The 27,637-nt window shown below is 44.9% G+C and overlaps 1 protein-coding gene across 1 annotated transcript in view; it reads left to right on the top strand.

Moving 5' to 3' along the window:
* epha6 (EPH receptor A6) overlaps positions 1 to 27,637 on the top strand; it is a 519,829-nt gene that overhangs the window by 478,379 nt on the left and 13,813 nt on the right. Inside the window, exons 11-13 of the mRNA XM_033033136.1 lie at positions 158 to 343; positions 8,511 to 8,572; positions 12,162 to 12,371. Of these exons, the coding sequence (XP_032889027.1) occupies positions 158 to 343; positions 8,511 to 8,572; positions 12,162 to 12,371 (458 nt within the window). The remainder of the gene's footprint in view (positions 1 to 157; positions 344 to 8,510; positions 8,573 to 12,161; positions 12,372 to 27,637) is intronic.

Genomic DNA, 27,637 nt, shown 5'->3' with positions numbered 1-27,637 from the left:
TCTCTTCACAGATTAAAGCAAGAATATTACAGCTCAATGAGGCAGCTAACTGCTTCTCACAGAGTGTTTAAGGCATGCTAATTAAAATTTGCTTACACTTGATGATTTTGCAACAGAAACTGCCCCAGTCGCTGGTTCTAACGGTGTGCATTTTTAGGGGAGTTTGGAGAGGTTTGCAGCGGTCGCCTGAAGACACCTGGGAAAAGGGAGATTCCCGTGGCCATCAAGACTTTAAAAGGAGGTTACATGGACAGACAGCGGAAGGACTTCCTCAAAGAAGCAAGCATCATGGGGCAGTTTGACCACCCTAACATCATTCGTTTGGAGGGAGTCGTTACAAAAAGTATTATACTTTTCTTACACTTATGTGCGTTTTTCCAAACTTCTACAGGTTGAATTGTGACAGTGTTGTGAAATGTATACATAAATGAATGTGCACTGGGCAGATTATGGACCAGAGTTAATCCTTTTAACCCAAATATAAGGGTGGTGAATCTGTGGAATTCATTACCACAGTAGGTTGTGGAGGCCAAGCCAATGGATATTTTTAAGGCGTAGACAGATAGATTCTTGATTAGTACGAGTGTCAGAGGTTATGGTGAGAAGGCAGGAGAATGGGGTGAGAGGGAAAGATAGATCACCCATGTTGAATGGCGGAGTAGGCTTGATAGGCCGAATGGCCTAATTCTGCTCCTATCACTATCAACATGAATTAATGGCTGGGGAAGGGGTTGGGAAACTGTTGTCTGGGCGGAGGAGGAAGACCAGTTGGTGGTCAGGTGCAATTAAATGATTTTTGGTGAAAAAGAGTCGATGATAAGCTTGTTTGGTCAAATGAAAACCATTCCTAGTTTATTATTATTAATATTGTCATGTGTACTGAAATACAATGAAAAGCTTTTGTTTGTGTTCTATTTAGTAAAACAAAGACTATACATGAATACAATCAAGCCGTCCATAATGCAACGATGGAGGATAAAGGGCATAACATTAAGTGCCAAGAAATAACATTGAAGTCTGGTTATAGGAAGTTCAATGGCCTCCATTAAGTTCAAGTTCAAGTGAATTTATTGTCATGTGTCCCTGTATAGGACAATTAAATTCTTGCTTTGCTTCAGCACACAGAACATAGTAGGTATTTACTACAAAACAGATAAGTGTGTCCATATACCATAATATAAATATATACACACATGAATATACACACATATACACATTAAGGTAGATGGAAAACATAGAAACATAGTAAATAGGTGCAGGAGGAGGCCATTCAGCCCTTCGAGCCAGCACCGCCATTCATTGTGATCATGGCTGATCGTCCCCTATCAATAACCCGTGCCTGCCTTCTCTCCATATCCCTTGACTCCACTAGCCCCTCGAGCTCTATCCAACTCTCTCTTAAATCCATCCAGTGATTTGGCCTCCACTACCCTCTGTGGCAGGGAATTCCATAAATTCACAACTCTCTGGATGAATTCTCACCTCAGTCTTAAATGACCTCCCCTTTATTCTAAGACTGTGGCCCCTGGTTCTGGACTCGCCCAACATTGGGAACATTTTTCCTGCATCTAGCTTGACCAGTCCTTTTATAATTTTATATGTTTCTATAAGATCACCCCTCATCCTTCTAAACTCCAGTGAATACAAGCCTAGTCTTTTCCATCTTTCCTCATATAACAGTCCCGCCATCCCAGGGATCAATCTCGTGAACCTACGCTGCACTGCCTCAATCACAAGGATGTCCTTCCTCAAATTAGGAGACCAAAACTGTACACAATACTCAGATGTGGTCTCACCAGAGCCCTATATAACTGCAGAAGAACCTCTTTACTCCTATACTGAAATCCTCTTGTTATGAAGGCCAACATTCCATTAGCTTTCTTCACTGCCTGCTGTACCTGTAAGCCAACTTTCCATGACGAGTGTACAAGGACGCCCGGGTATACTCTGCCATTTATTCCTGGCTGATCGACTCTTCCCTCTACATCCCATTCTCCCCGTAACCTTGATGCCCTTACTAATCAAGAACCTACCAATCTCCGCTTTAAATATACACAATGTCTTGGCCTCCACAGCTGTCTGTGGCAATCCACAGATTCATCACCCTCTGGCTATAGAAATTTCTCCTTGTCTCCATTCATGGTGCATAGGCACATTGCATTCGGAGATCAAATTTCAAGGCCATCATTTCTTCTCTCCCGATGCTGTATAACCTCCAACTTCTCCTCAATGGTTCAATGGTTCTTTATTATCACATGTACCAATGTACAGTGAGATTCTTTTTCTGCATAGCGCACGGATCAGTGAGATTATTACCATACATAAGTACAATACCCGGTTAGGACATAATGCATAGAAACAGCCCACTGAGTCTATATGCAATAGTCACCAGCTTCTGGGTCCATTTCATAGACCCAGCTACAGCTCGCCATCAAGGCCAGCTGCAGCCAGAATAATTCAGAGCTTAGAAGAATGAGCAATGGTTTAATTTATGCATACGAGCTTGTGCAGAGGTGAGGACTGGCAGGGTTGATGTCAAGAGACTAAATCCTCTGGCAGCAAAGTTTCCAGCTAGAGGGCAAGATCTCAGGATAAGTGGTCAACCATTTAGTACCGAGATGAGCAGATTTAGTACCGAGATGCCCCAGAGATACATGGATATTCAGTTGTTGAGTACTTTCCAAGCTGAGATCAATATGTGTTAGAACTCCACTGATTAAGGGATATGGGGGTTGGCATAAGTGCATGTGACTGATCCTCAGCCTCACACTAATGAAGACTAGAGTAGACTCAAGAGGCTGTAGGTCCTTTTCCTGCATAGATTCTTATAGTGATCTATCTGCTTTCTAATTTGTAGCAAGTTATTTGAATAAAATTGTGGGAAATTAAGTGCGACTGGGTCTGAATTGGATTGTGCAGACACACTGTGGATCAAAAATCTGCTTTTTTTTCCCTACTCAAATGACTAACAAAACAAGGGAACAATGTTTTCTCTTCCAGGTAATGTTGGGAACTGCTAGGAATGTGAACTGGAAGCCAATGTGAACATTAAGATTTTCTGAGATGTGATGTGGATATATTGAGCACATCAGTCATACATATGCATTAAGCTGGTGAATTTACTTCTCTAATTCTGGCACCAAATGAGTTGAGTTTGTCCAGAATTATGACAAGCCAAACCATTAAAGCAAACAGTACCTACTCATTAATTCATATCGTAGCGGGGGCTAATTAACACTATGTCCTTTTGTTAAAAGAATGAATTAAACATATTAACAGATTATTGAAATGCCTTTCAAAATCATCCATCCAAGATTCAATGCCAATTTGAGTATTTGCCTGAGTTTTCCCAGTTCTTCCATAGCTTGCTTAGTTGCCACCATGAAAGATGCTGTCATTTTATGATAACTCAATGGGGCTGATTTGCCTCTGCTTGAGGCTTGAGGCAAAGATTAAAATAAAAGAGGCAAAGACCTTTGCAATGTCCAGGGGCTCTCTGGGATTGCGGGTTTAGGTTTATTATTGTCACGTGTACCCAGCTCCAGTGAAAAAGTTTGTTTGCAAGATATCCAATCAAGTCAAATTCAAGTACAATAGGTAGAGCAGAGGGGAAGATACAGTGTGCAGAATATAGTTCTCAGCATTGTAGTGCAGCAGTTCCATAGACAGAGTTCAATGTCTGCAACAGAGTAGAGGTGAATCGGACAGTATCCAAGCTTATGGAAGGACTGTTCAGAAGCTGAATAACAGAGGGGAAGAAGCGGCTCCTGAGTCTGGTGGTGCACGTTTTCAAGTTCAATGCACCCACTATAAATGGGACAGAGACACTGCAGATGCTGGAATCTTGAGCAAAACACAAAGTGCTGGAGGAACTCAGTGGATCAGGCAGCATCTGCGGAGGGAATGGACATGAGACCTTTTGGTTCGGTTCAGGACCCCTCTTCAGATTATTTGCCAGTCTGAAGTATGGTCCTGACCCAATAGGTCACCTGTGCTCCTTTGCCGTGCCATAAGCTGCCAGAGGATCATTTAGCACGAGAGCAAAACATGTTTTTCACTATTGCTCTCACCTTCAGATTTTTGCAAATCACATTAAGGGTGTTTACATTTGTTGTATCCATTGAATGCAAGTTATGTGCTGCACGCATATTGCCCCATTATCATTATTCCTTATGCACCGTTGATGTCTCATTCAATGAAAAGTCTACAGTCAGGCCTGTGATCCCCAAAAAGTCCATAACATCCCAATGTAAACTTGGGACAGAATAAGCAGGAAAGGTCCCACATGACGGCATGTAGGTTCCTATAGGGTGGCACTATGGTTCAGCAGTAGAGTCGCTGCCTTACTGCGTCAGATATCCGGGTTCGATCCTGACCACACGTGCTGTCTGTTTGGAGTTTGTGCGTTCTCCCTGTGACCGCGTGGGTTTTCTCCGGGTGATCCGGTTTTCTGCCACATTCCAGAGATGTGCAGGTGGATTGTAGGTTAATTGGCTTCTGCAAAATTGTAAAATTGTCGCTAGTGTGCAGGATAGTGCTAGTGCACGGGGTAATTGCTGGTCAGCGCAGACTCGAATGGGCCGAAGGGCCTGTTTCCATGCTGTGTCTCTAAAGTCTAAAGTCATATCTAGAGTATGGATAATCGTTGGTCGGCACGGACTCGGAGGGCCAAAGGACCACATTTCATGTTGTATCACTAAAAAATAAAAATAAAATGACAGTGTCCTGCCCGCATTGAAATTTCCAACACATTTTCTATGGGATGGAAACTCCCAGCTATGTGTTTCCCTCATTTTGTTTCATCAAGACAGAGAAAGACCTCACCAAAGAAGTCGAAGACAAAGTGTCAAAAACAACCCGCACAAAGATTACAGAGGACATGATAGGCCTCCTGAAATCTACGGAGGGTTTAGTCTGTGGGCCTATAGTGATCTTGTGTTCTACTACTCTCAATTTGTTTGTTCTTAAAGCTCAAGCTTACAGTTTTGTTTCTCACTCCCTGATAATCTAATCAGATATTTGTACAGACAGCTTGTGGTGGTTTACTCTTGAAAAGCAGCACCTAATACAAAGGCACGTAAATTAAACATGTAAGCAACTAGCTGCCAAGTGTAAATTTGAGCGCGTTATTCCAAAAATATGAGTGTGTAAATCAGGCTTTGATATTAAGCGCATTCGTTCGAAAACGCATGAATCAAATGTGAGGTGCCCGTGCAAGTAAATCTTTCTGCGATTCTCAAACTCTCTCTCTTCATAAGATCATAAGTGATAGGAGCAGAATTAGGCCATTCGGCCCATCAAGTCTACTCCGCCATTCAATTATGGCTGATCTATCTCTCCCTCCTAACCACATTCTCCTGCCTTCTCCCCATAACCTCTGACACCCGTACTAATCGAGGATCTATCTCTGCTTTAAACATATCCATTGACTTGGCCTCCACAACTTTCTGTGGCAAGAAAATCCACAGATTCACCACCTGACTAAAGAAATTCCTCCTCATCTCCTTCCTAAAAGAACATCCTTTAATTCTGAGGCTATGACCTCTAGTCCTAGACTTTCCCACTAGTGGAAACATCCTCTCCACGCCCACTCTATCCAAGCCTTTCACTATTAGATACGTTTCAATGATAGGGCTGCCAACATTGGGTGAGAGTTGGGAGTGAGAAATTAGCGAGAGACCAAGCCCGAGGGAGCATCGCGACCGGGGGAGGGGGGGGGGGGGGGGAGGAGGGTATGGAACATTTGCATTTTTCAGCTTGAAATTGTGCAATATGGTGCATACTGTAGCGAGTCTTATAACTTACACTTGAATGCAATATATATGCTTTAAATTGGATTGGAGCGTTTTTGAAAGGGGGGGGCTGTGCGATCACTGATCACTGGTCTTGGGGGTACCCGGTGAGGGAGTGGAGCAACCGAGTGGGGAGAGGGTGTGGAAGAAGGGTAGGAACTTTTTGAAATTTGATGTATTAAAATCATGTTTTAGTGCACTGTAGAAGTATGATTTCAATGTTTTTTGTATGAAGTATTTTTAAGAGGTAACTTTTTAAGGGGTAACTTTATCCACACAAAGGGTGATGGGTGTGTGGAACAAGCTGCCAGAGGAGGTAGTTGAGGCAGGGACCATCCCAACATTTAAGAAAAAGTTAGACTGATACATGGATAGGACAGGTTTGGAGGTATGGACCAAAAGCAGGTAGCGTAGCTGGGACATGTTGGCGGGTGTGGGCAAGTTGCGCCGAAGGGCCTGTTTTCACACTGTATCACTCTATGACTACATTATACCTCCACCATGCATGAATGCTTCAAAATCAAGTGATCGAGTTTTATTGCCATATACTCAAGCATAGAAACATAAAAAATAGGTGCAGGAATAGGCCATTCGGCCCTTCGAGCCAGCACTGCCATTCAATATGATCATGGCTATTCATCTAAAATCAGTACCTTTCCTGTTTTTTCCCAATATCCCTTGATGTCGTTAGCCCCAAGAACTAAATGTAACTCTCTCTTGAAAACATCCAGTGAATTGGCCTGCACTGCCTTCTGTGGCAGAGAATTCCACAGATTCGCAACTCTCTACGTGAAGAAAGTTTGTTCTCATCTCAGTCCTAACTGCCCCCCCCCCTTTATTCTTAAACTGTGACCCATGGTTCTGAACGCCCCCAACATCGGGAACATTTTTCCTGCAGTTACAGTAAGCGAAAATCTAGCAGGCAAGCAGAATGCTTTCACCAACCACCCTATTTTGAAGTCCACTACCTTCCACCATTTCTACCCAGTGCTTGGTACTTACTTCCAGCAGCCACTGGTTGTCCTCCAGGATGCACCGAGCCGCAGCTTAACCCATGCCGGTCACCTGGGCAGATTCGACACAGAGACTCTCTCTCTCTCCCCCCCCTCTTCCGCTCTCTCTCCTCTCAACCCCCCTCTCTCTCTCTCCCCCTCTCTCTCTCCCCTCCCCCTCTCTTTCCCCTCTCTCTCTCTCTCTCTCCTCTCTCCCTCTCTGTCTCTCCCTCTCACCCCTTCTCTCTCCCCTGTCTCCCCCTCTCACTCTCTCCCCTTCCCTCTCTTCTCTCTCCCCCCCCCCCCCTCTCTCTCTCTCCCCTCTCTTCCCCCCTCTCTTTCCCCCCTCTCTCCCTCCCACCTTACTCTTCCCCATCTCTCTTGTCCCCCCTCTCCCTCTCTTTCCCCTAACTCTCTTTCCCCTAACTCTCTCTCCCCCTCTCTCTCTCCCCCTCTCTTTCTTCTTTCTCTCCCCCTCTTCTCTCTCCCCCCTCTTCTTTCTTCTCTCTCTCCCCCTCTTCTCTCTCCCCCCTCTTCTCTCTTCTCTCTCTCCCCCTCGCTATCCCCCAACCTCTTTATCTCCCCCTCTCTCTCCCTCTCCACACACTCTCCCCTCTCTCTTTCCCCTCTCTCCCTGTCTCTCCTCTCACCTCTCTCTTCCCCCCTCTCTCCTCCTCTCTTCCCCATTTCTCCCTCCTACCTCACTCTTCCCATTGCCCTCTCTCCCCTCTCTTTCTCCTCTGTCTATCTCTTTGCCCCCCTATCTCTCTCTTTCCCCCTTCTCTCTTTCCCCCTCTCCCCCTTCCCCCTCTCTCTTTTACCACCCCTCTCTCTTCCCCTTCTCTCTCCCACCCTCTCCTCCCTCTCCACCCCCTCTCTCTCTTCCCTCTTTCTTCCCTCTCACCCCTCTCTCACTCCCCCCCCCTCTCCCACCTCACTCTCCCCCCTCTCTCTCCCCTACCTCTCTCTCCTCTCACCCCCCCCCTCTATCTCCCCACTGTCTCCCTGTCTCCTTCCCCTCTCTCTCTCTCTCCACCTCCCTTTGAGAGTTTGTCCCTTCGGCACAGAGACTCTCGCGGGAGCGGCAGCGGCTCAACGCTTCCGACGCCTCCGACGCCCGGGACATGTACTGTCCGGAGTGCTCCATGGCCAGAGCTGCAGCGAGCGACACGCCGGCCTCGGCAAACACGTCCGTCCCGGCTCCCCGCATCTGTTCCGGCCGCTGGTTCTGCTCCCATCCCTCCCTCAGCCCCGGCTCTCCAACACCCGTGGACCATGCAGTTTGTCTGAGTTTTGAAATTTTCGTTGATCACAAAATTTCTCACCACTGAGCGTGAGAAATTTCTGATGAGCGTGAGGGCGTGAGAGTTTGCTTGAGGGCGTGAGTCTCACGCTCAAAGCGTGAGAGTTGGCAGCCCTGCAATGAGGTCCCCCCTCATTCTTCTAAACTCCAGCGAGTACAGGCCCAGTGCCAACAAACGCTCATCATATGCCATCAAACGCTCATTCCTGGGATCATTCTTGTAAACCCCCTCTCCAGAACCAGCACATCCTTCCTCACATACAGTGCCCAAAATTGCTCACAATATTCCAAATGCAGCCGGACCAGCGCCTCAGCTATACATCCATCCCCAGCCTCACCATTACATCCCTTAACTCTTGCACTTAAGCCAAACACAAGTAACTTTGTGTAACGTTTTGCTTGTTCCCTCTGTTTCGCCCACAGGCCGGCCAGTCATGATAGTCGTGGAATACATGGAAAATGGATCCCTGGACTCATTTCTGAGGGTGAGATAGCTGACAGAATAAATTATGTATCATTTTAATTCATAGGCAACTTCTACACTAAGAAACAGACCTAGTTTTATTTATTGCAAAAAAAAAATAATTTGTAGTTCTGCGCGGTGTGGAGTGCCTGATAATGTGTGTTTTCCCCCCCAAGAGATTCAACTGTCTATTTTTATTACTGGTGTCATAACAAAGGAAGATCTGGTTATCTGAAGAAGGGTTTCGACCCGAAACGTTGCTTATTTCCTTCGCTTCATAGATGCTGCCTCACCCGCTGAGTTTCTCCAGCATTTTTGTCTACCTCTGGTTATCAGATACAGTTATTGAGACTTTGTAGCTGTAAGTGTTGAAGTTAATGGACCCTAGGGAACCGGTATTCAAATTAACATATTAATATAATACTTCCACATGCATATGAGTGCAGCCATAGGTGAAAAATACCTTAAAGGACTGATGCCTGGTGTGTTATGATACCACAAATCCTTATTACCAGCTGTGAATTTAGCTATCAATTCTCCTGTCTTGTAAGATTAACCCTACTCCCTCAGAAGACAATTCACTTTCTTTTGTGAGCTGGGGATTATGTTTCTGATTATGGTTACTTCTATTTTGACTTTTAGTAAAATCTCAGATAAAAGCACAAAACAGTTTGCACCTTGATGGATTCCTGGGGCTGAACCACACACTGAAAGCTTCATTTGCCAGTGGTACATAGCCAAGGTTCAGCTGCACGCTGCCCCCAGTACAATCAGCATTCACCTCATGGTCACAAATATTAAGCTCTTCACGCCTGAGTTTTCCCTTTATACTGCCAGTGGCCTTACACAGAGATCAATGCGAGCAGAACAAAAAAGGGCATGATAAAGTCTGATTCGACATGCATTACATTTAATTATTTCTAGTTTCGGGATACGGCATGGAAACAGGCCCTTTGGCTCAGTGAGTCCACGCCGACCATCGATCAGCCGCTCACACTAGTTCTATGTTATCCCACTTCTGCATTCACTCACTACACACGAGGGACAACTGAGAGAGGCAAATGAATCTACAAACCCACACATCGTAGGAATGTGGGAGGAACCCATAGCACCCGGAGAAAACCCACGCGGTCACAGGGAGAATGTTCAAACTCCATACAGACAGCACCCTTAGTCAGGATCGAACCCGGGTCTCTGGCATCGTGAGGCAGCAGCTATGCCTACAAATGTGGCTATGTAAGGATAGGAGCCAAGGTGTAAACTTCCATTGTGGTAGTAATGCGCCAAGTTTGCAAAGTTGTATGAGGGCAACAGAAAAAGTCCAAAGAACAGACACAGCAGACCAAGCCTACAGTGTAGATTAACTGGATTAGGCTATTTCTCTTCCATAGTTTGTTCCTCTATTATATTTGTTCAAGACTGGTCTTTCCTCAGTCTACTAACTCACCATATGCCTCGATAATTTTATCTGACTAAAATATAGCAGTCTTAAAACATTTACAATTCAAAAATGCTTAACATTATTGTTACCTAAAATATTTAAATAGCATCACATATTTGGAACATAATGAAAGATTATTATCAATTCCAATTTGGCAGCCAACTGTTGTAAACTGCGTTGAGTTAATCAGACTAATTAAAAGAGAGAGTTCATAAAATTAGCTTGAAGGTACAGGTTGAACATCGATTTCCCAGCACCCTCGGTTCCAGAGCCTTTCTGGATTATCCGTTTTTCTGGGCCAACACAAGTCACGTGATAATGAAACGACAATACAGCTCTGACCCGTGTCTGTAAATCACCATGGAATGTGATAAAGACTGATACGACATGCATTACATCTAAATTTTAATTAACTTAAAGAACTTAAAATATATAGTTAAAATGTAAGCTGAATGTGAATGGATTGATCTGCTGACCCATCCCCGGCTCCCACCATCTCCCAGCCGTTTAAAGCCCTGGCTTCCAACCCCACTCCCGACTTGCACGGTGCACCTGGCGCTGTTTCTTGCTGTTAGCGGTGGCTTTATCCCACCGCCACCGCCTGCTTCTCCCGTCGCTCTGTCCAGTCGACCTATTCTCCTCACTCCAGCCCTCCCCTCCACCACCATCTCCTCCTCCCTCTCCCTCAGAGTCGCTGACAAACTCTACCTTGGAAGTGAGAGCAGGTGAGAGAGGAGGGAGGCCCACGTTTCCCGAGGGGGAGCACACTGAAACACAAAGTGCTGGACTAAACCAACCGATTGAATCAGCCTGAGGAAGGGTCCCGATGTCACTTATCCGTGTTCTCCAGAGATCCTAATCCACTGAATTACTCCAGCACTTTGTGTCTTTTTGTCTATTAACTATCATCTGCAGTCATCGGCATTAACGGACACCACTCCCTCCACTGTGGTCCATCTACAGTAAAGCCTTGTTATAACAGACCATAGCGGAGGGAGTGGCTTCCGTTATTGCCGATGACTACAAATGATGGTTCATCTAGCGGGCGGGAGGGCGACGGGAGAAGCAGGCGGCGGTGGTCGAACGGAGAGCGTATATAGCTACCAAGAACAGCAAGAAACAGCAGCAGGTGAGAGGGGTTCGCTGGTGCACCTTGTGCGTCAGGTGTGGGGTGGGAAGCCAGGGCTCCAAACAGCCGGGGAGACGTTGGGAGCCGGGGATGGGTCAGCAGGTCATTCCATTCACGCTCGGTTTACAATGCCTTATGTGACCGCTCAGGAAATTTCCACTGTGCTCTGATAATTTTGTCCAGTTTATAGGGAGGGCGGTGGAAATCGGTGTTCAACCCGTATAGAGGAAAATGTATACGTTAAGTTATGGATTAGGAACTAAAGTGGAAAAGTAGATAAATACATGTCAAATAACCATGGCAGATTATGTATGGAGTAAACCACAAAAATCGATTAAGCTGATTTAATGGTGGAAACAAAACATATTGAGTTATTTATGGAACATAAACGGTTGTTTATGGAACATAAAACAGTGCACGGAGATACAGCTGGTAAAGCCGCTGCCTCATAGCGGCAGATCCTAACCTCATGGTCTGTGTCTATGTGGAGTTTGCACATTCTCCCATTGACTGTTTTGGTACCCCAGACGCTCCAAGTTCCTCCCACATCCGAAAGATGTGCGCGTTTGCAGGTTAATTGGCCTCTGTTAAAAACAATGAGTGTAAACGGGTAATCAAAGATCAGCATGGGTTCGGTGGGCCGATGGCCCTGTTCCCGTGCTGTATCCCAAAACTAAAGTAAACATAAGCATCACATTTGATGTAGAACCAGTGCCTTTTTTGTGGTAATAGTCGCCTGAACAGCGTGCCGGCATATTTATGAAGTTAGAAACGATATTGATAATATATTGATAATATATTGAAACTATATTGATAACTATACAGGCACTGATAGCATTGCATGAACTGTTATATTATGGACCAGCACCTTTTTGTCTCCAACAAAAACACTGTATAGAACAATTATACTCTGTCACTGACCTTTATAAATTATTGTACAAGAACAAAGTAAAATTATTTCATGTATTTGTTCATGGAGAGAGCTGTGGCATAAATAGTTCCTGCATTTAATCGAGTTTTTTAAACTCTTGTGCTCTTTAGAAACATGATGGACATTTCACGGTTATCCAACTAGTGGGCATGCTTCGTGGAATAGCATCTGGCATGAAATACCTGTCTGACATGGGATATGTACACCGGGACCTGGCAGCTCGCAATATACTTGTCAATAGTAACCTTGTCTGCAAAGTGTCAGACTTTGGTCTTTCCAGAGTGTTAGAAGATGACCCAGAAGCTGCTTACACAACCACTGTAAGTAAAACATCATCAGTGAAGAATGACAATCGTTTTATGGAGATTGAGTCCAAATGCTTATTATTATGTGTAGGAAGGAACTGCAGATGCTGGTTTAAATCGAAGGTAGACACAAAATGCTGGAGTAACTCAGCGAGACAGGCAGCATCTCTGGAGAGAAGGAATGGGTGACGTTTCGGGTCGAGACCCTTCTTCAGACTGATGTCAGGGGAGTGGGCGATACAGAGATAAAATGTAGTCGGAGACAGTAAAAGGCCTGTCCCACGAGCATGCGACTGCATGCGGCAAGCGCGACCTAACGTGGTCGCTTGAGCCGTACGGCCTCGCGGGGCCGGTCCCACTTCGATCGCCGGAGCCGTATGGAGTTGTGCGGAGCTGGTCCCGACATCGCTTGGGGCTGCGAAAAAATGACAGTGTTCAAAAATTCCGCGCGGCAACGGCCTGCCGACCCGCAGCCGCCTCGACGCCGTACGCACTGCCTCGACGGGCATACGCAGCGTCTTGACGCCGTACGTCACGCGCAAACTTCCCGCGGACTTCGCTCGAACTTCACGTCACTCACTCAACCTCCGCGCGGCCCCCGCTTCTGGTTTGGTCACGCTCGCCGCATGCAGTCTCATGCTCGTGGGACAGGCCCTTAAGACTGGTGGGAGAACTGGGAAGGGGGAGGGGATGGAGAGAGAGGGAAAGCAAGTAGCCCATGCTCCAGTATTCCACCAATATTCCAGCATTTTGTGCTTAATTATTATAATGTCCATTTGACCAAATGTTTTTCTGGAAGATGGCTTAATACCACCTAAAAGACATTTGGACAGGTACATGTTTAGGCAAGGTTTAGAGGGATATGGGCCAAATGAGTGCAGGTGGGATTAGTATAGAGGGGGCATCTTGGTCGACACAGGCAAGTTGGGCCGAAAGACTTGTTTCTGTGCTGAATGATTTTATGACACTAAATTCATCACTGATAAAAGTAAATGCCACACATACAGCTTAATACCACTGAACTCTACACTCATAAAGCTTAATACCATTGAATTCTATGCTCAGAATGCTGAATACCACTGAATTATATAATTAAAATATATTTAGATGTACAAATATTTTCATCTGTACAGGTGTTGATAATTCATCTTAATTCTTCTTCATTGCACAGAACTCTCCAGGTAGGTCTTTGAAATAAGATGTCATGCAAATAGTCATCAGCAGCAATGAGAGTTGGCATGGTTAGTCCAGCTCAGTGCATCTTTGGAGTATATCCAAGTCAGTAGATATGCCACGTACTCCAGATGCACATGGTGGTGTCAGTGTCATTGTCTATGCAACACAACATCTGTGCATTTCTTCCATGCCCCGCCGTTCACAGTAATTGTGATGAATAGCTCGGCTCTGATGTTCAGTCGTAGACTGGGACACTGAGACAGAGACTGATCAGCCGCATCAGCGCAGGGAACAGGACTATTTACAACCGCATCGGCCGTGCCAAAACCTGCCGGTTAATGCTTCTGCGGATGCTGTCACCCCAGGGCAAACACTGGCACGTTACTAGATTCAAACTCCAGTGATAAGAATCAAACACATTGTAAAAGGCAATAATAATGCTCCCCGAGTACTCACCTGAAGGATGGACTGACTTTACTTTAGACTTTAGAGGTACAAGGTAGAAACAGGACCTTCGGTCCACCAAGTCCGTGCCGACAATTGATCACCCCGTAGACTATCCTACACACTTGGGACAATTTACAATTTACACAAGTCAATTAACCTACAAACCTTCACGTCTTTGGAGTGTGAGAGAAAACTGGAGAAAACCTATGTGGTCACAGGGAGAATGTAATAACTCTGTACAGACAGCACCCGTAATCAGGTTCAAACCCGGGCCTCCGGCACTGTAAGGCAGCAACTCTACCGCTGCGCCACTGTGCGGACTGGTGTGACGTAGCCACATTTTGGTTATGGATATACCTCTGAGGAAGTACACATGCATGCCTTGGCCGGGCATTGGGAAGCAGTAAAATGGGAGTGGTTATACATCAGTGCAGTTGTATGAAGGTTATATCCTCTGGGATATGACACCACATAACTTGGAATATTGTCCCCATTTAATATCCAATGTGAATGATTAGTAGTGAATCAAGATTATCAAAGGTGTGTACTGCACAGAATCCATGCATCATTATTCACTTTCTCAGATGCTTTCTGCATTCCCCAAACTCCCATAACTGATAAGAGGTACAGGACTACATTGTTTCAGCTGAAGAAATAAAGTAGATTGTATTGGAACATAGAAACATAGAAGAGTACAGCACAAGAACAGGCGTTTCAGCCTGCATTGTCTTTGCCCAACATGGTGCCAAAATAAACTAATTTCAAAGAAAGGCACAAAATGCTGGAGTAACGCAGAGGGTTAGGTAGCTACCGTGGAGAACATGGATAGGTGCCGTTTCAGGTCGGACCCTTCTTCAGACGAATCACATCTGCCTGTACATGATCCATATCCCTCCATTCCCGGCGCATCCATCCAAAGCCTCTTAAATTCCACTGTTGTATCTGCCTCCACCAGTGTGTTTCGGGCACCCATCTCCCTCTGTGTGTAAAAAGACTTGTCCCACACTGCTCCTTTAAACTCTCACCTTAAAGCAATGCCTTCTTAATCTTTGATAATATTCACAGCAATAATATTTGCTGTTATCACTAGATATTTGATTTCATTGCAAGCATGAAAAAGAATTCAAATATACAGGCATGTGTCTGAAACATGGTGAAGTACATTTATAAAAAACATTGTTCCTGGAATATTCTCCTGGCCATCTGACTTGTTCCTACAAAGCACATGGCAAGCCAACTCCTTGAGATCTGGCAGCTTCCCTAGTCTGGGTAATGAAGGTATACTTGCAGAGCTTTCAGGTAATTGCTACACTTGATGGAACATAGTTATGATGAAAGGTAACTTCAATTTAAGGGGAAGTAGGACATCCAGTGGTAGTAGTTATGATCTGACCAGCTCATTATATCTATTAGCCATTACAAATCTACTTGCCTGCTGTTCAAGACCATTAGTTTGGGCAATTGTGAAGGGAACTATGATACCACGATGTCTAAAAACGCAACGTCTGTAACGTCCAGGTTCAGGATCAGCTTCTTCACCACAAACATCAGGCAATTAAACACTACAACCTCCAAATAAGCTCTGAACTACATCGACGTGGGCATAGTTTCTGGCTTTGCTCTATTATTGCTTGTTTGTATATGTATGTAAGCATGTGTATGTATATATATATATATATACACATGCTTACATACATATACAAACAAACAATAATAGAGCAAAGCCAGAAACTATGCCCACGTCGATGTAGTTCAGAGCTTATTTGGAGGTTGTAGTGTTTAATTGCCTGATGTTTGTGGTGAAGAAGCTGATCCTGAACCTGGACGTTACAGACGTTGCGTTTTTAGACATCGTGGTATCATAGTTCCCTTCACAATTGCCCAAACTAATGGTCTTGAACAGCAGGCAAGTAGATTTGTAATGTTTTTTTTGTCTAGTTTAGTAATTTTTTTGGTTATTAGGTGGTGTTATGTGTGTGGGGGGAGGGTGAAACAGGGCTTTCTGTCTCTCCCTTCGGGGGAATGCGACTTTTTTGTCGTATCCCCCTTCTCTTCCCCCGTCTGCGCTGAGGCCTAATGGCGGAGCTGGCGGCCTCCAACCTGCGACCGACCTCGAGGGTCCGGAGGTAGAGCCAGCCAGGACTCACCAACGCGAGGCTGGCCGTCTTCGAGCTGTGGCGACATCCGGGTAGCGGCACGACTCGGCGCTCCGGTGAGGGCGGACGGCGCGGGGCTGAGACGCTGCCGTGTGGGTGGCCTGGCTACCGGCTGGAAGGCGCTCCGGTGAGGGCGGACCGGCTCCCGGCTGGAAGGCGCTCCCGTGGGGGCAGCCCGGTGCGGGGCTGAGACGTTGCCATGTGGGCGGCCCGGTGCGGGGCGGAGACGGTGCTCCGGCGGCTGAGGCGGCGTTCTGGCGGCGGCAACCTGGATCCGGGGCTCGGCCGCGGGCCAGTGGATGACAATGTCGGGAGCTCGCAGGGCACAGGCTGGTGCCTGTTTTCCGGAGCACCCGTTGCAACAGCTGCGTCCGCTGGACTGGAGGGCGACAGCTTCGACCACCCCCGGGCCGCGGAGCTTGAACCGCGGGACTGACTTACCATCGCCCGGTGGGGTATCGCCTCGGCGCAGAGGGAGAAGAGGAGGGAAGAGACAGTAACTCTAAGACTTTTGCCTCCATCACAGTGAGGAGGTGTTTGGTGAACTCACTGTGGTGGATGTTAATTTGTGTTTATTGTGTTTTGTTATTATTACATGTATGGCTGCAGGCAACAGCATTTCGTTCAGACCGAAAGGTCTGAATGACAAATAAAGGATTCAATTCAATTCAATTCAGAACAGAGGGGGTCAAAGAGTTCTGGTCATACAGCAATGAAACAGGCCCTTTGACACAACTCATCCATGCTGACCAAGGTGCCCATCTAAACTAGTGCCCCCTACCTGTGTTTGGCCCATATCCCTCTAAACCTTTCCTATTCATGTGCCTGCCCAAATGTCTTTTAAATGTTAATATAGTATAGTTAATGTTCAACTATACAATGTAGAGGAAATTTTGTTCAGACTGAAAGGTCTGAATGACAATAAAGGAAATTCAATTCAATTCAACTACTGTACATTCTGTCTATTAATACAAGGTTAATTTAAAAATGACAAAATAGTATTCAGCGGAATGCAGTTCTGGGAATTTGCTGTTCCCTATGTCATCCCCTGCAAAATTAGACATGACAGGTAATATAATTAATAGACAATATTAAAAATAACATCTGACAATTTCAAGATTAAACCTCATCAAATAGCTAAAATATGTTGAAACACCATGTTTTAGTTCAAAATTGTGAATGAAATGTCAAAACCTTCAAGTGGGATGCATTGTGTATTAATGTTTCAGACATGGAACGCACTATGTGATCCCAACTCCTGACATGAATGAAATTGCCATGGACATAATTGCACAATTTACCCATGCTGACCAGGATACCCCATCTGCATTAGTACCACCTGCCCGCCTTTGGCCCATATCCCTCTAAACCTTTTCTGTCCAAATGTGTTTTAAATGCTGTTATAGTACATGCCTCTCCTCAACAACCTCACCTGGCAGCTTGTTCCATCTACCCATCTTCCTCTGTGTGAAAAATAGTGTGTGTGTGTGTGTGCGTGCATGAGTGTTTGTTTGTTGTAGATTACCCAGGCAGAAAAATGAGATAATGTTCCTATAGTTTGTGTTTGGCCTCACGCTGGCAGTGAAGAAGGCCAGGGAAAAGTCAGATCAATCTTGGAATGGGAGAGGAGTTGAAGTGGTTTGCAGCCAGAGCTAACGGTGGCCGCAGTAGTTAGAGTTCAGGTGTTTGGCAAAGTCTAGTCTGCATTTGCTCTCACCAATGTAGAGGAAAGCACATTGGGAGCATCGAATGAAGGAGACATGGTTGTAGGAGGTACAGGCGAAACTCTGCCTCACGTGGAAGGGCTGTTTAGATTCCTGCATGAAAGTGAGAGAGGACGTGTAGGGATTTGTGTTTCATCTCCTACAGTTGCAGGGAAAATGCCCAAGTACAGGTTGGGATGTGTGGGGAGGGATGAACGAAACAAGGAGTCACGGAGAGAATGATCCCTTGGAAGGCAGAAAGGGATGGGAAAGGGAAGGTGGGGTGGTCACAGCTGGTGAAAGTAACAAAGAATGAAACGGGGACTGTTAGGATGAAAGACTGGGACCAAGGCATCTCTGGTACACTGATCCACATCTAAGTCATGTGGATCAGTGTACACTTTTCTATCAGTCTATTTTCAGCAGTCTGTAGAAGGGTCCTGACCCGAGAAGTAGTCTGTCCATTCCCTCTACATATGCTGCCTGGCCCTCTGAGTTCCTTCAGCACTTTGTGCTTTATACTTTTCAAAACTGTTCGTCATGTAACATATTATTGCAACCTTCACGTGGTTCGCTCTGTTTCGACGAATGCAATCAACCCGGTGTGCACAATCAAATAAGATCAAACAGAACAAGTTGTCCTACAACTTTAGGCTGTGCATGCCATACGCAAGAAGAAGAAGAAATGTAACAATTTCCACATATCTTTGGTACTTTTAATTTAAAAACTAGACCAAGTGCAGACCCGTTGGGTCTGTTCCCCCAACGCGCAGTTGCGGGGAGGGGGGGGGCAGCATGCGGCGTCACACACACTAACGACCCACGCACACACGCTTGATATTATATTAATATTATTAATTTGCTCCTTTTACCCCATAACGGCCCTATCTACTGACGCATAGCCCCCAACTAGCAGGCGCTTCTAGAGAGGGGGGGGGGGGGGGGTAGAGAGTGAGGGCAGAAAGAGAAGGGGCAGAGATAGAGAGAGAAGGGCAGAGACAGAGAGAGGGGCAAGAGTCAGATGGAGAGGGGGGTGGAGGGAAGGAGAGGGAGGGTGGGAAGGGAGGGGGAGAGGTGGGGGGAAGGGAGGGTCTTAGTTTAATACAATAGATTACAGCTATGTGCTCTATGTTGCCATATACTGTTATAAATTCTACAGGGGCAGATGTAACACAGTCATTGTAAATGAATCAAGAAGAACTAAAGATCCATCTATTTTAGGGATTTATTACACCACAACTTTAATGCTCCATTGGAATAATTTACTACAGCAGGATTTTATGTTTCTGCTCAAGTACAGGTTAGACAGGATTACATTACTCCTTTGGTTCCACTTTCATCTGAACAACAGTTGAGACAGGTACCATCGCAACGTTTAAGAAACATTTGGAGAGGTACATGGATAGGACAGGTTTGGAGGGATATGGGCCAAACGCAGGCAGGTGAGACTAAAATGCATTCCCCTCTTTTATTTCAAAATGTAAATTTGCCTGATTTTTCTTGTCTCTTTTCATCAAGTTTTCCACAAAATTGGACTAATTGGTTAATCACAAGCTAATTGCTAGGTGCTGAAGTTATTTATAAGTTCTGGCCCATCACTGTTCCTTAGTCTGTCCCGGTTTTCTTCGGCAGAGCTCTGAACATCTTTCAGGGCTTTAGAACAGATGGAAGAAGCAGCAAGTTTACCCTATAGAATACAAGAAGATAAAAGTTCACAGGCTTGACAGATCCTAGTGACAGAACTGTCTGTTCTTTGGAAACTTTGGCAAAGGCGATGTATCTGCGATGTGCCTGTTATTGGGCAGGCCTTACTCCCAGCAGTGCACTTGGGATTGCAGTTCTATTACCCGTGTGTCCTGCTGTGAAAATCATACAGTCATATCTACCACTGGTTGAGTTCAAAGTTCTCTCTTTTGATGTGTGAACTTGAAAAAGCTTTGTTGAAATCACGGCTAATATTGAGAACGTTCTTGGGGTTACTGGATTTTTGTTCACAGCCAGCTGCTGCTGAATCTTGAATTGTCAAAATGAACACCAAATGCTTTCACGCTAAGCCACGTGGCTGCAGGCATCCACCTATTTGAAGGAATAGATTGGTGTTTTCAATAAACAGCGAGAAAAGGAATTTTGTACAAACGTGTTCACCAGTGCATTGCTGAGGAAGTTGGAGTTCAAGGCGTGAGATTGCCGCGTCTTGGGTTTTAACCTGGATGTAACAAACAGGTGTAGATGAAAATAATAAAAGCAAAGGATGGCACAATGACGCACTGGTAGAGCTGCTGCCTCACAGCCCCAGAGAGCCGGGTTCGATCCTGACCTCGGGTGCTGTCTGCGTGGAGTTTGCACATTCTCCCTGTGACCGTGTTGGTTTTCTCCGGGTGCTCCGGATTCCTCCCACATCCCAAACTCGTGCAGGTTTGTAGATTAATTGGCTATTAATTGACTATCTGTAAATTGTCCCATTGTGTAGGATAGTACTGGTATAGCGGTGATTGTTGGTCAGTACAGACTTGGTGGGCTGGTGCCTGTTTCCACTCTGTATCTCTAAAATATACGAGTGCTGCCAACTTCCAGCCCAAGGCATGCCAGACCTGGTTTCAGGATGAGCTTCTGCCTCAACTACCTGCGTTCCCACCAGAAATGGGCGGCGGGTGGAGCTGCTGTCTCTCAAAGACAGATACCAGGGTTCGATCCTGACTAAGGGTGATGTCTGTGTAGAGCTTGCACGTGTTCCCTGTGACCGCATGAGTTTCTTCTGGGTTATCCGGTTTCCTCCCTCATCCCAAAGACGTGCAGGTTTGTAGGCTAATTGGCTTCTGTAAATTACCCCTAGTGTGTAGGGAGTGAAAGCGAAAATGGGATAACATGGAACTAGTATGAATGGGTGATCGATAGTCGGTATGGATTCAGTGGGCCGAAGGGCCTGTTTCCATGCTGTGTTTCTAAACGAAACTAAATGACCAAGAACCTCATCACTTCGGTCTCGACCCGAAATGTCATCTATTCCTTTTCTCCAGAGATGCTGAGATACTCCAGCATTTTGTGTCTATCTTCGGTGTAAACCAGCATGTACAGTTTCACTTACACATAAAATATATTATAACGTTAAAATAAAATAGGTGAAAAATAAATACTTTAGAAATATCCTGCTAATCTATAGGCTGATTTTAGTTTAGTTTAGATTAACATTTGAGATACAGCGCAGAAACAAGCTCTTCAGCCCACCGGGTCCACGCCGACCAGCGATCACCTGATATACTAGCGATATCGTACACACAAAAGACAATTTTCAAATGTATTTACCAAAACCAATTAATCTACAAACCTGCACACCTTTGGAGTGTGGGAGGAAACCGGAGCACCTGAAGAAAATCCATGTGGTCACAGGGAGAACGTACAAACTCTGTACATTCAGCACCCATGGTCAGGATCGAACCTGGATCTCTGGCGCTGGAGCAGCTTACCGCTGTGCCACTGTGCCACCGCACAATGAGAGTGACCCACCCCCCCCCCCCCCCTCCCCTCCCCCCAGGAAATAGGTTGCCCTATGGACTCCACGTGCAGTCCACAAACAGAATGGAGTTGCAGGAGAGTCTGCACATTGGACACTTGCTCTGCATATCTCCATTAAACATTCCCCCACTCACCTTATAGCTATGCCCTCTATTGTTGGACTATCTATCCTATCTCTGCATCTCATAATTTGAATGGTTCAATTGTTCTTTATTATCACATGTACAGAGATATAGTGAAATTCTTTTTTGCATACTTATTACTATGCATAAACACAATCCCAGATTAGGTGCAAAGTGTATAAAAATAGCCACTGGGACCATATACAAAAGCCGCAAGATTTGGCGCCGTTTTCAAAGTCCCAGCTGCAGTTGGCCATGAAGGCCCGTTGCAGCCGTCACCTCCATCCAGCGCACCATCGTCCCTCTCCTTGACCAGCCACCATTCAGCCTTCATGCCCCACAGTCACCTCCCACAGCGGACTTTGAGGGTGCAGAAGGTAAGACCCTCTGGTTCCTTTTATCGCCCTCTCTCCTTGCGTCCGCCGTCGCCGACTCCCACCACCCTCTTCTCCGGTTCAACGGTCCTCCGGTCCTTTACATTCTTCTGTCAATCACCCTCAACTTCTGACAATCCAGAGAAAATTTGCTGCCTAATAACTAGGGTATACACTGTACGTTTGAGCTGCATGAACCAACTTTAGCTCAATATAGTCTTTATACAAAACACCATTCATCAGAGCAAGAAAGTAGCTCGAGAGGTTGCATCCATATCCTGCATAAGAGAGCGCCAGTGTGATATTTATAACTCCATTAGTGTCATGCTTCACTTAGCTTTGGGCCTGTTTTATGTAATAGATGACAAAATGCTATAATGAGCTGAGGGACTGTGTAGCTACTGTATTTCAGAATTCTTTATAGGTATTTTTTTATATAACCAAACCCTGGGGAGGTGACACTGTATAGATGTTTTGTCTTCTCTTTCCTTAGCATGAGTTAAAACACTTCATTATCTTGCTATGTTAAAAATCAATTTTTTCTCAAATGTCCTACGTCGAATGCTGGTCATAAATAAAGAATACAAAAGATATGCTCTTTATCTTTTGGGGCAGAATGGTGGTGCAGCGGTAGAGTTGCTGCATTCCAGCGCCAGAGGCCCGGGCTCGATCCTGACTACTGGTGCTGTCTGTACGGAGTTTGTACGTTCTCCCCATGACCACGTGGGTTTTCTCCAGATGCCCCGGTTTTCTCCCACACTCCACAGATGTGCAGGTTTGTAGGTTCCTTGGCTTTGGTAAAAATTGGAAATTGTCCCCAGTATGTAGGATAATGTTAGCGTACTGTTAGAATGTCGCTGGTCGGAGCGGACTCAATGGGCCAAATGGCCTGTTTCCACTCTGTATCTAAAACTAAAAACTAAAACTTTAAAAATAAAATCTGTTTGCCAGTTCAACTCCAATTACTGGTAACTTTACTGCAGGTAGCTTTATCAATTTTATACAACATAATCAATACAAAACATAATTAACTTTGTGTATAACAATATGTCAAAAATAGGCAGAAACTAAAGTAACGAGAGAATAGTTTGAATCCGATATGCTTTGATTCCAGGATTTTGAGAATTCAAGTTGTAGAACTATATGTCCTTTTACTTCAACAATTGGCTTCAATTCAGTCACGCATGGAAGATAAAGATCTCCTCCTGCTTGGGAATGTTAAAGGTTAGATGAGAGCTGAGCCTAAGCATTCTCAATTACTCTTCCATTGGGCAGAACTCCACAGGACAAAGCTATTCTGAATTCTGCACACTGAATAAAATTGAGTGGGTGTCAGACACACTGATCTTTAAAAAGCATTTGATAAAATACAGCGTAAGAGAATTCTGACAAAGGTAATGGCAGATAGAATCAGGAGCGATGTGGCCACACGGAAGGAGAGATGTTTTGAGGACAGACTGAGAGGTGATGTAGTGGCGTCAGGAGGCTTGTTCAATTGGAAAAATGTTATTTTATAAAAAATGTTGCTGGGGACCACTAGTATTGAAATTGTCGTTAATATATCCATAAATAAAGAGAGTTGAGAAAGTGCATTGAAATTAATTAATTACATTCAATGTGAAGAGAACTATGAAGGATTGTAGTGGCGTTATGTGCAGAAAAAGGAAATATTTAATTTTTAACAGATTGCATTGTGAAGAAAGATTGAGAGGGGAAATAATACTGGAGAGGTGTTTTTATGTTGAATAATTCATGAACATTTTAGTTTAGGGAGTCAGCCCCGACCAGCAATCACCCGTACACTAGTTCTATCCTGCACTCGAGGGACAATTTACAGAAGCCAATTTACCTACAAACCCGCACGTCTTTGGGTGGAGGAAACCGGAGCAGTCAGAGAAAACCCATGCGATCACAGGGAGAATGTACAAACTTCGTACAAACAGCACCCGTATTCAGGATCGATCCCGGGTCTCTGCTGCAGTAAGGCAGCAACTGTGCCACTGTGCCGCCCTACACAAGCATTTGTTGTGGCTGTGCATTTTAATGTATTTGAAAAATTCCCTTCCATTGACTGCAACATTGGTTTCATTCTGTTGCTGTTTGTGAGAGCTGTGTTCATTTTTCTTGTGATACAGCAGTGATAGCACTTATAAAGTGCTTCAGCAGCTTTGAATTGCTTTGTGACATCTAGAGAGTGTGAAAGATGCAAGTCCTTTTTTTATTTGAAGTCTTTGAAAAATGGAAACATAGCATAGAAACATAGAAAATAGGTGCAGGAGGAGATCATTTGGCCCTTCGAACCAGCACCACCATTCATTGTGATCATGGCTGATCACCCACAATCAGTAACCCATGCCTGCCTTCTTCCCATATCCCTTGATTCCATTAGCCCCTAGAGCTCTATCTAACTCTCTTTTAAATTCATCCAGTGAATTGGCCTCTACTGCCTTCTGTGGCAGAGAATCCCACAAATTCACAACTCTCTGGGTGAAAACGTTTGCTCTCATCTCAGTTTTAAATGGCCTCCCCATTATTCTTAGACTGTGGCCCCTGGTTCTGGACTCCCCCAACATTGGGACTATTTTTCCTGCATCTAGCTTGTCCAGTTCGTTTATAATTTTATGTGTCTATAAGATAACCCCTCATCCTTCTAAATTCCAGTGAATACAAGCCCAGTCTTTCCAATCTTTCCTCATATGACAGTCCCGCCATCCCGGGGATTAACCTCATGAACCTATGCTACACTGCCTCAATAGCAATGATGTTTTTCCTCAAATTAGGAGACCAAAACTGCACACAATACTCTCGATGTGGTCTCACCAGGGCCCTGTACAACTGCAGAAGGACCTCTTTACTCCTAAACGCAAATCCTCTCGTTATGCAGGCCAACATGCCATTAGCTTTCTTCACTGCCTGCTGTACCTGCATGTTTATTTTCAGTGACTAGTGTACAAAGGCACCCAGGTCTCGTTGCATTTCCCTTTTTCCTAATCTGACACCATTGAGATAACATTGAGATTATAGTGAAATAACTTCCACTTGGAAGCTGCATTGAATGTGTGCCAAGTTGAAATGTGAGTTGGTATAAGAAGCAATGAAATACTGGGTGGCACAGCTGGTAGAGCTGCTGCCTCACACCATCAGAGATCTATGTTCGATCCTGACCTTGGTCACTGTATGTGTGAAGTTTGCAAGTTCTCTCAGTGATCGCGTGTTTGTCATCCAGATGATTGAATTTCCTTACACAACAGAATGATGTACGGGTTTGTAGTTTGTAGTTGGCCTCTGTAAGTTGCCCGTTGTGTAGGGAGTGGATGAGACAATGGGATAACATAGAACTAGTGTGAACGAGTGATCAATGGACAAGGGAAAGCCAGTGGATGTAGTGTACCTGGACTTTCAGAAAGCATTTGATAAGGTCCCACATAGGAGATTAGTGGGCAAAATTAGGGCACATGATATTGGGGGTAGAGTGCTGACATGGATAGAGAAGTGGTTGGCAGACAGGAAACAAAGAGTAGGGATTAAAGGGTCCCTTTCAGAATGGCAGGCAGTGACTAGTGGGGTACCACAAGGCTCGGTGCTGGGACCGCAGCTATTTACAATACACATCAATGATTTGGATGAAGGGATTCAATGTAACATTAGCAAATTTGCAGATGACACAAAGCTGGGTGGCAGCGTGAACTGTGAGGAGGATGCTATGAGAATGCAGGGTGACTTGGACAGGTTGGGGGAGTGGGCAGATGCATGGCAGATAAAGTTTAATGCGGATAAATGTGAGGTTATCCACTTTGGCAGCAAAAATTGGAAGGCAGATTACTATCTAAATTGCGTCAAGTTGGGAAAAGGGGAAGTACAATGGGATATGGGGGTCCTTGTAAATCAGTCGAAGAAGGGTTTCGGCCCGAAATGTTGCCTATTTCCTTCGCTCCATAGATGCTGCTGCACCCGCTGAGTTTCTCCAGCTTTTTTGTGTACCTTCGATTTTCCAGCATCTGCAGTTCCTTCTTAAACACTATGAAAGTAAGCATGCAGGTACAGCTGGCAGTGAAGAAAGCGAAGCGAAGAAAGTTGGCTTTTATAACAAGAGGAATCGAATATAGGAGCAAAGAGGTCCTTTTGCAGTTGTACAGAGCCCTAGTGAGACCACACCTGGAGTATTGTGTGCAGTTTTGGTCCCCTAATTTGAGGAAGGACATTCTTGCTATTGAAGGAGTTTACAAGGTTAATTCCCGGGATGGCGGGATTGTCATATGCTGAGAGAATGGAGCAGCTGGGCTTGTACAGTATGGAGTTTAGAAGGAAGAGAGTGGATCTCATTGAAACATATAAGATTGTTAAGGGTTTGGACACGCTAGAGGCAGGAAACATGTTCCCGATGTTGGGGGAGTGAGAACCAGGGGCCACAGTTTAAGAATAAGGAGTAAGCCATTTAGAATGGAGACGAGGAAACACTTTTTCTCACAGAGAGTTGTGAGCCTGTGGAATTCTCTGCCTCAGAAGGCGGTGGAGGCAGGTTCTCTGGATGCTTTCAAGAGAGAGCTAGATAGGGCTCTTAAAAATAGCGGAGCCATGGGTTATGGGGAGAAGGCAGGAACGGGGTACTGATTGGGGATGATCAGTCATGATCGATTGAATGGCGGTGCTGGCTTGAAGGGCCGAATGGCCTACTCCTGCACTTATTGTCTATTGTCAGCGTGGATGCGGTGGGCTGAAGGGCCTGTTTCCTCTCTGTATCTCTAAAACCAAAATTAATACTGCATGAATGCTGTGGGATTGGGATTGGGAAAGCAGCAGGAGGGCTATAGATTCACACCTTTGCTGCAGATTTCTAAGATGTCTGGTATGTATGTCCACCATTTAAAGTCGGAGGATTAGTTCCCATGTTAGGATTGCCAATAAAGTTGATCTATCTATCTTCTGTTCTTTGCTCCCTCATTCCCATCTAATAAACTCAATAAATATATCAGGATACATTCCTACCAACAGTGCCAATGGTGAATGAAAATTCCTGTGATAAATTCCAACTTTAAGGCATAGATTGACTTTAGCTTCTCATGAGAATTCTAGTTTGTGGTCTTCTGCAGATCCAAGTTCATATAATATTATAGCATTACAAATATAGGCGCTGTCTGATTCCCAGGGTAATTTTGAGATCGTAGATATGGCAGTCATGGTTAACTCGTGTGCCTTAAGAAATGTAGCACTCTAATAATATCAGGTAAATTCTGGGTGAGAAAGGAAGTGTTGGTTTAGGTTTGTTTTTGTCACAGGTTCAGTGAAAAATTTTGTTTCGTGTGCTATCCAATGAAATCAGATAATACTACACATAAATACAGTCCGGTCAAACTCAAGCACAAGAGGTAGAGCAAAGAAGATTCAGAGTGCAGAATATAGTTCTCAGCATTGTAGCACTCCAGTTCCAAAGACAAAGTGCAATGTGCGCAGCAGGCCAGAGATGAATCAGATTATGGAAGGACCATTCAGAAGCCTGATAACAGAGGAAGAAGCTCTCTACACATCATTTGCTGTCAAATTGAGTCCTGTTCCTTCTCTTTGCAACTGAACATGGAAGGGGAAAGGGGATCAGGCTGAACAAGAGAGAGGGAAGGGGAACAAATAAGAAATGGGAATGGAAGGGAAATGAATGACTTTGATGGTGAGGGATTTATATTCATGTCTTCAGTAAGAGGGAATTTGTTTGGAAAACAAGTAACAAGGTTACTTTCATGAAATCAGTAAATTTTTACTTGCTTGTCCTGTTCGAATGATTCTGGTACAAGAGCA

Source organism: Amblyraja radiata, chromosome 14, assembly GCF_010909765.2.
Source record: "Amblyraja radiata isolate CabotCenter1 chromosome 14, sAmbRad1.1.pri, whole genome shotgun sequence".
Classification (NCBI taxonomy): Eukaryota; Metazoa; Chordata; class Chondrichthyes; order Rajiformes; family Rajidae; genus Amblyraja; species Amblyraja radiata.
This window is presented reverse-complemented; position numbering and strand designations above follow the sequence as displayed.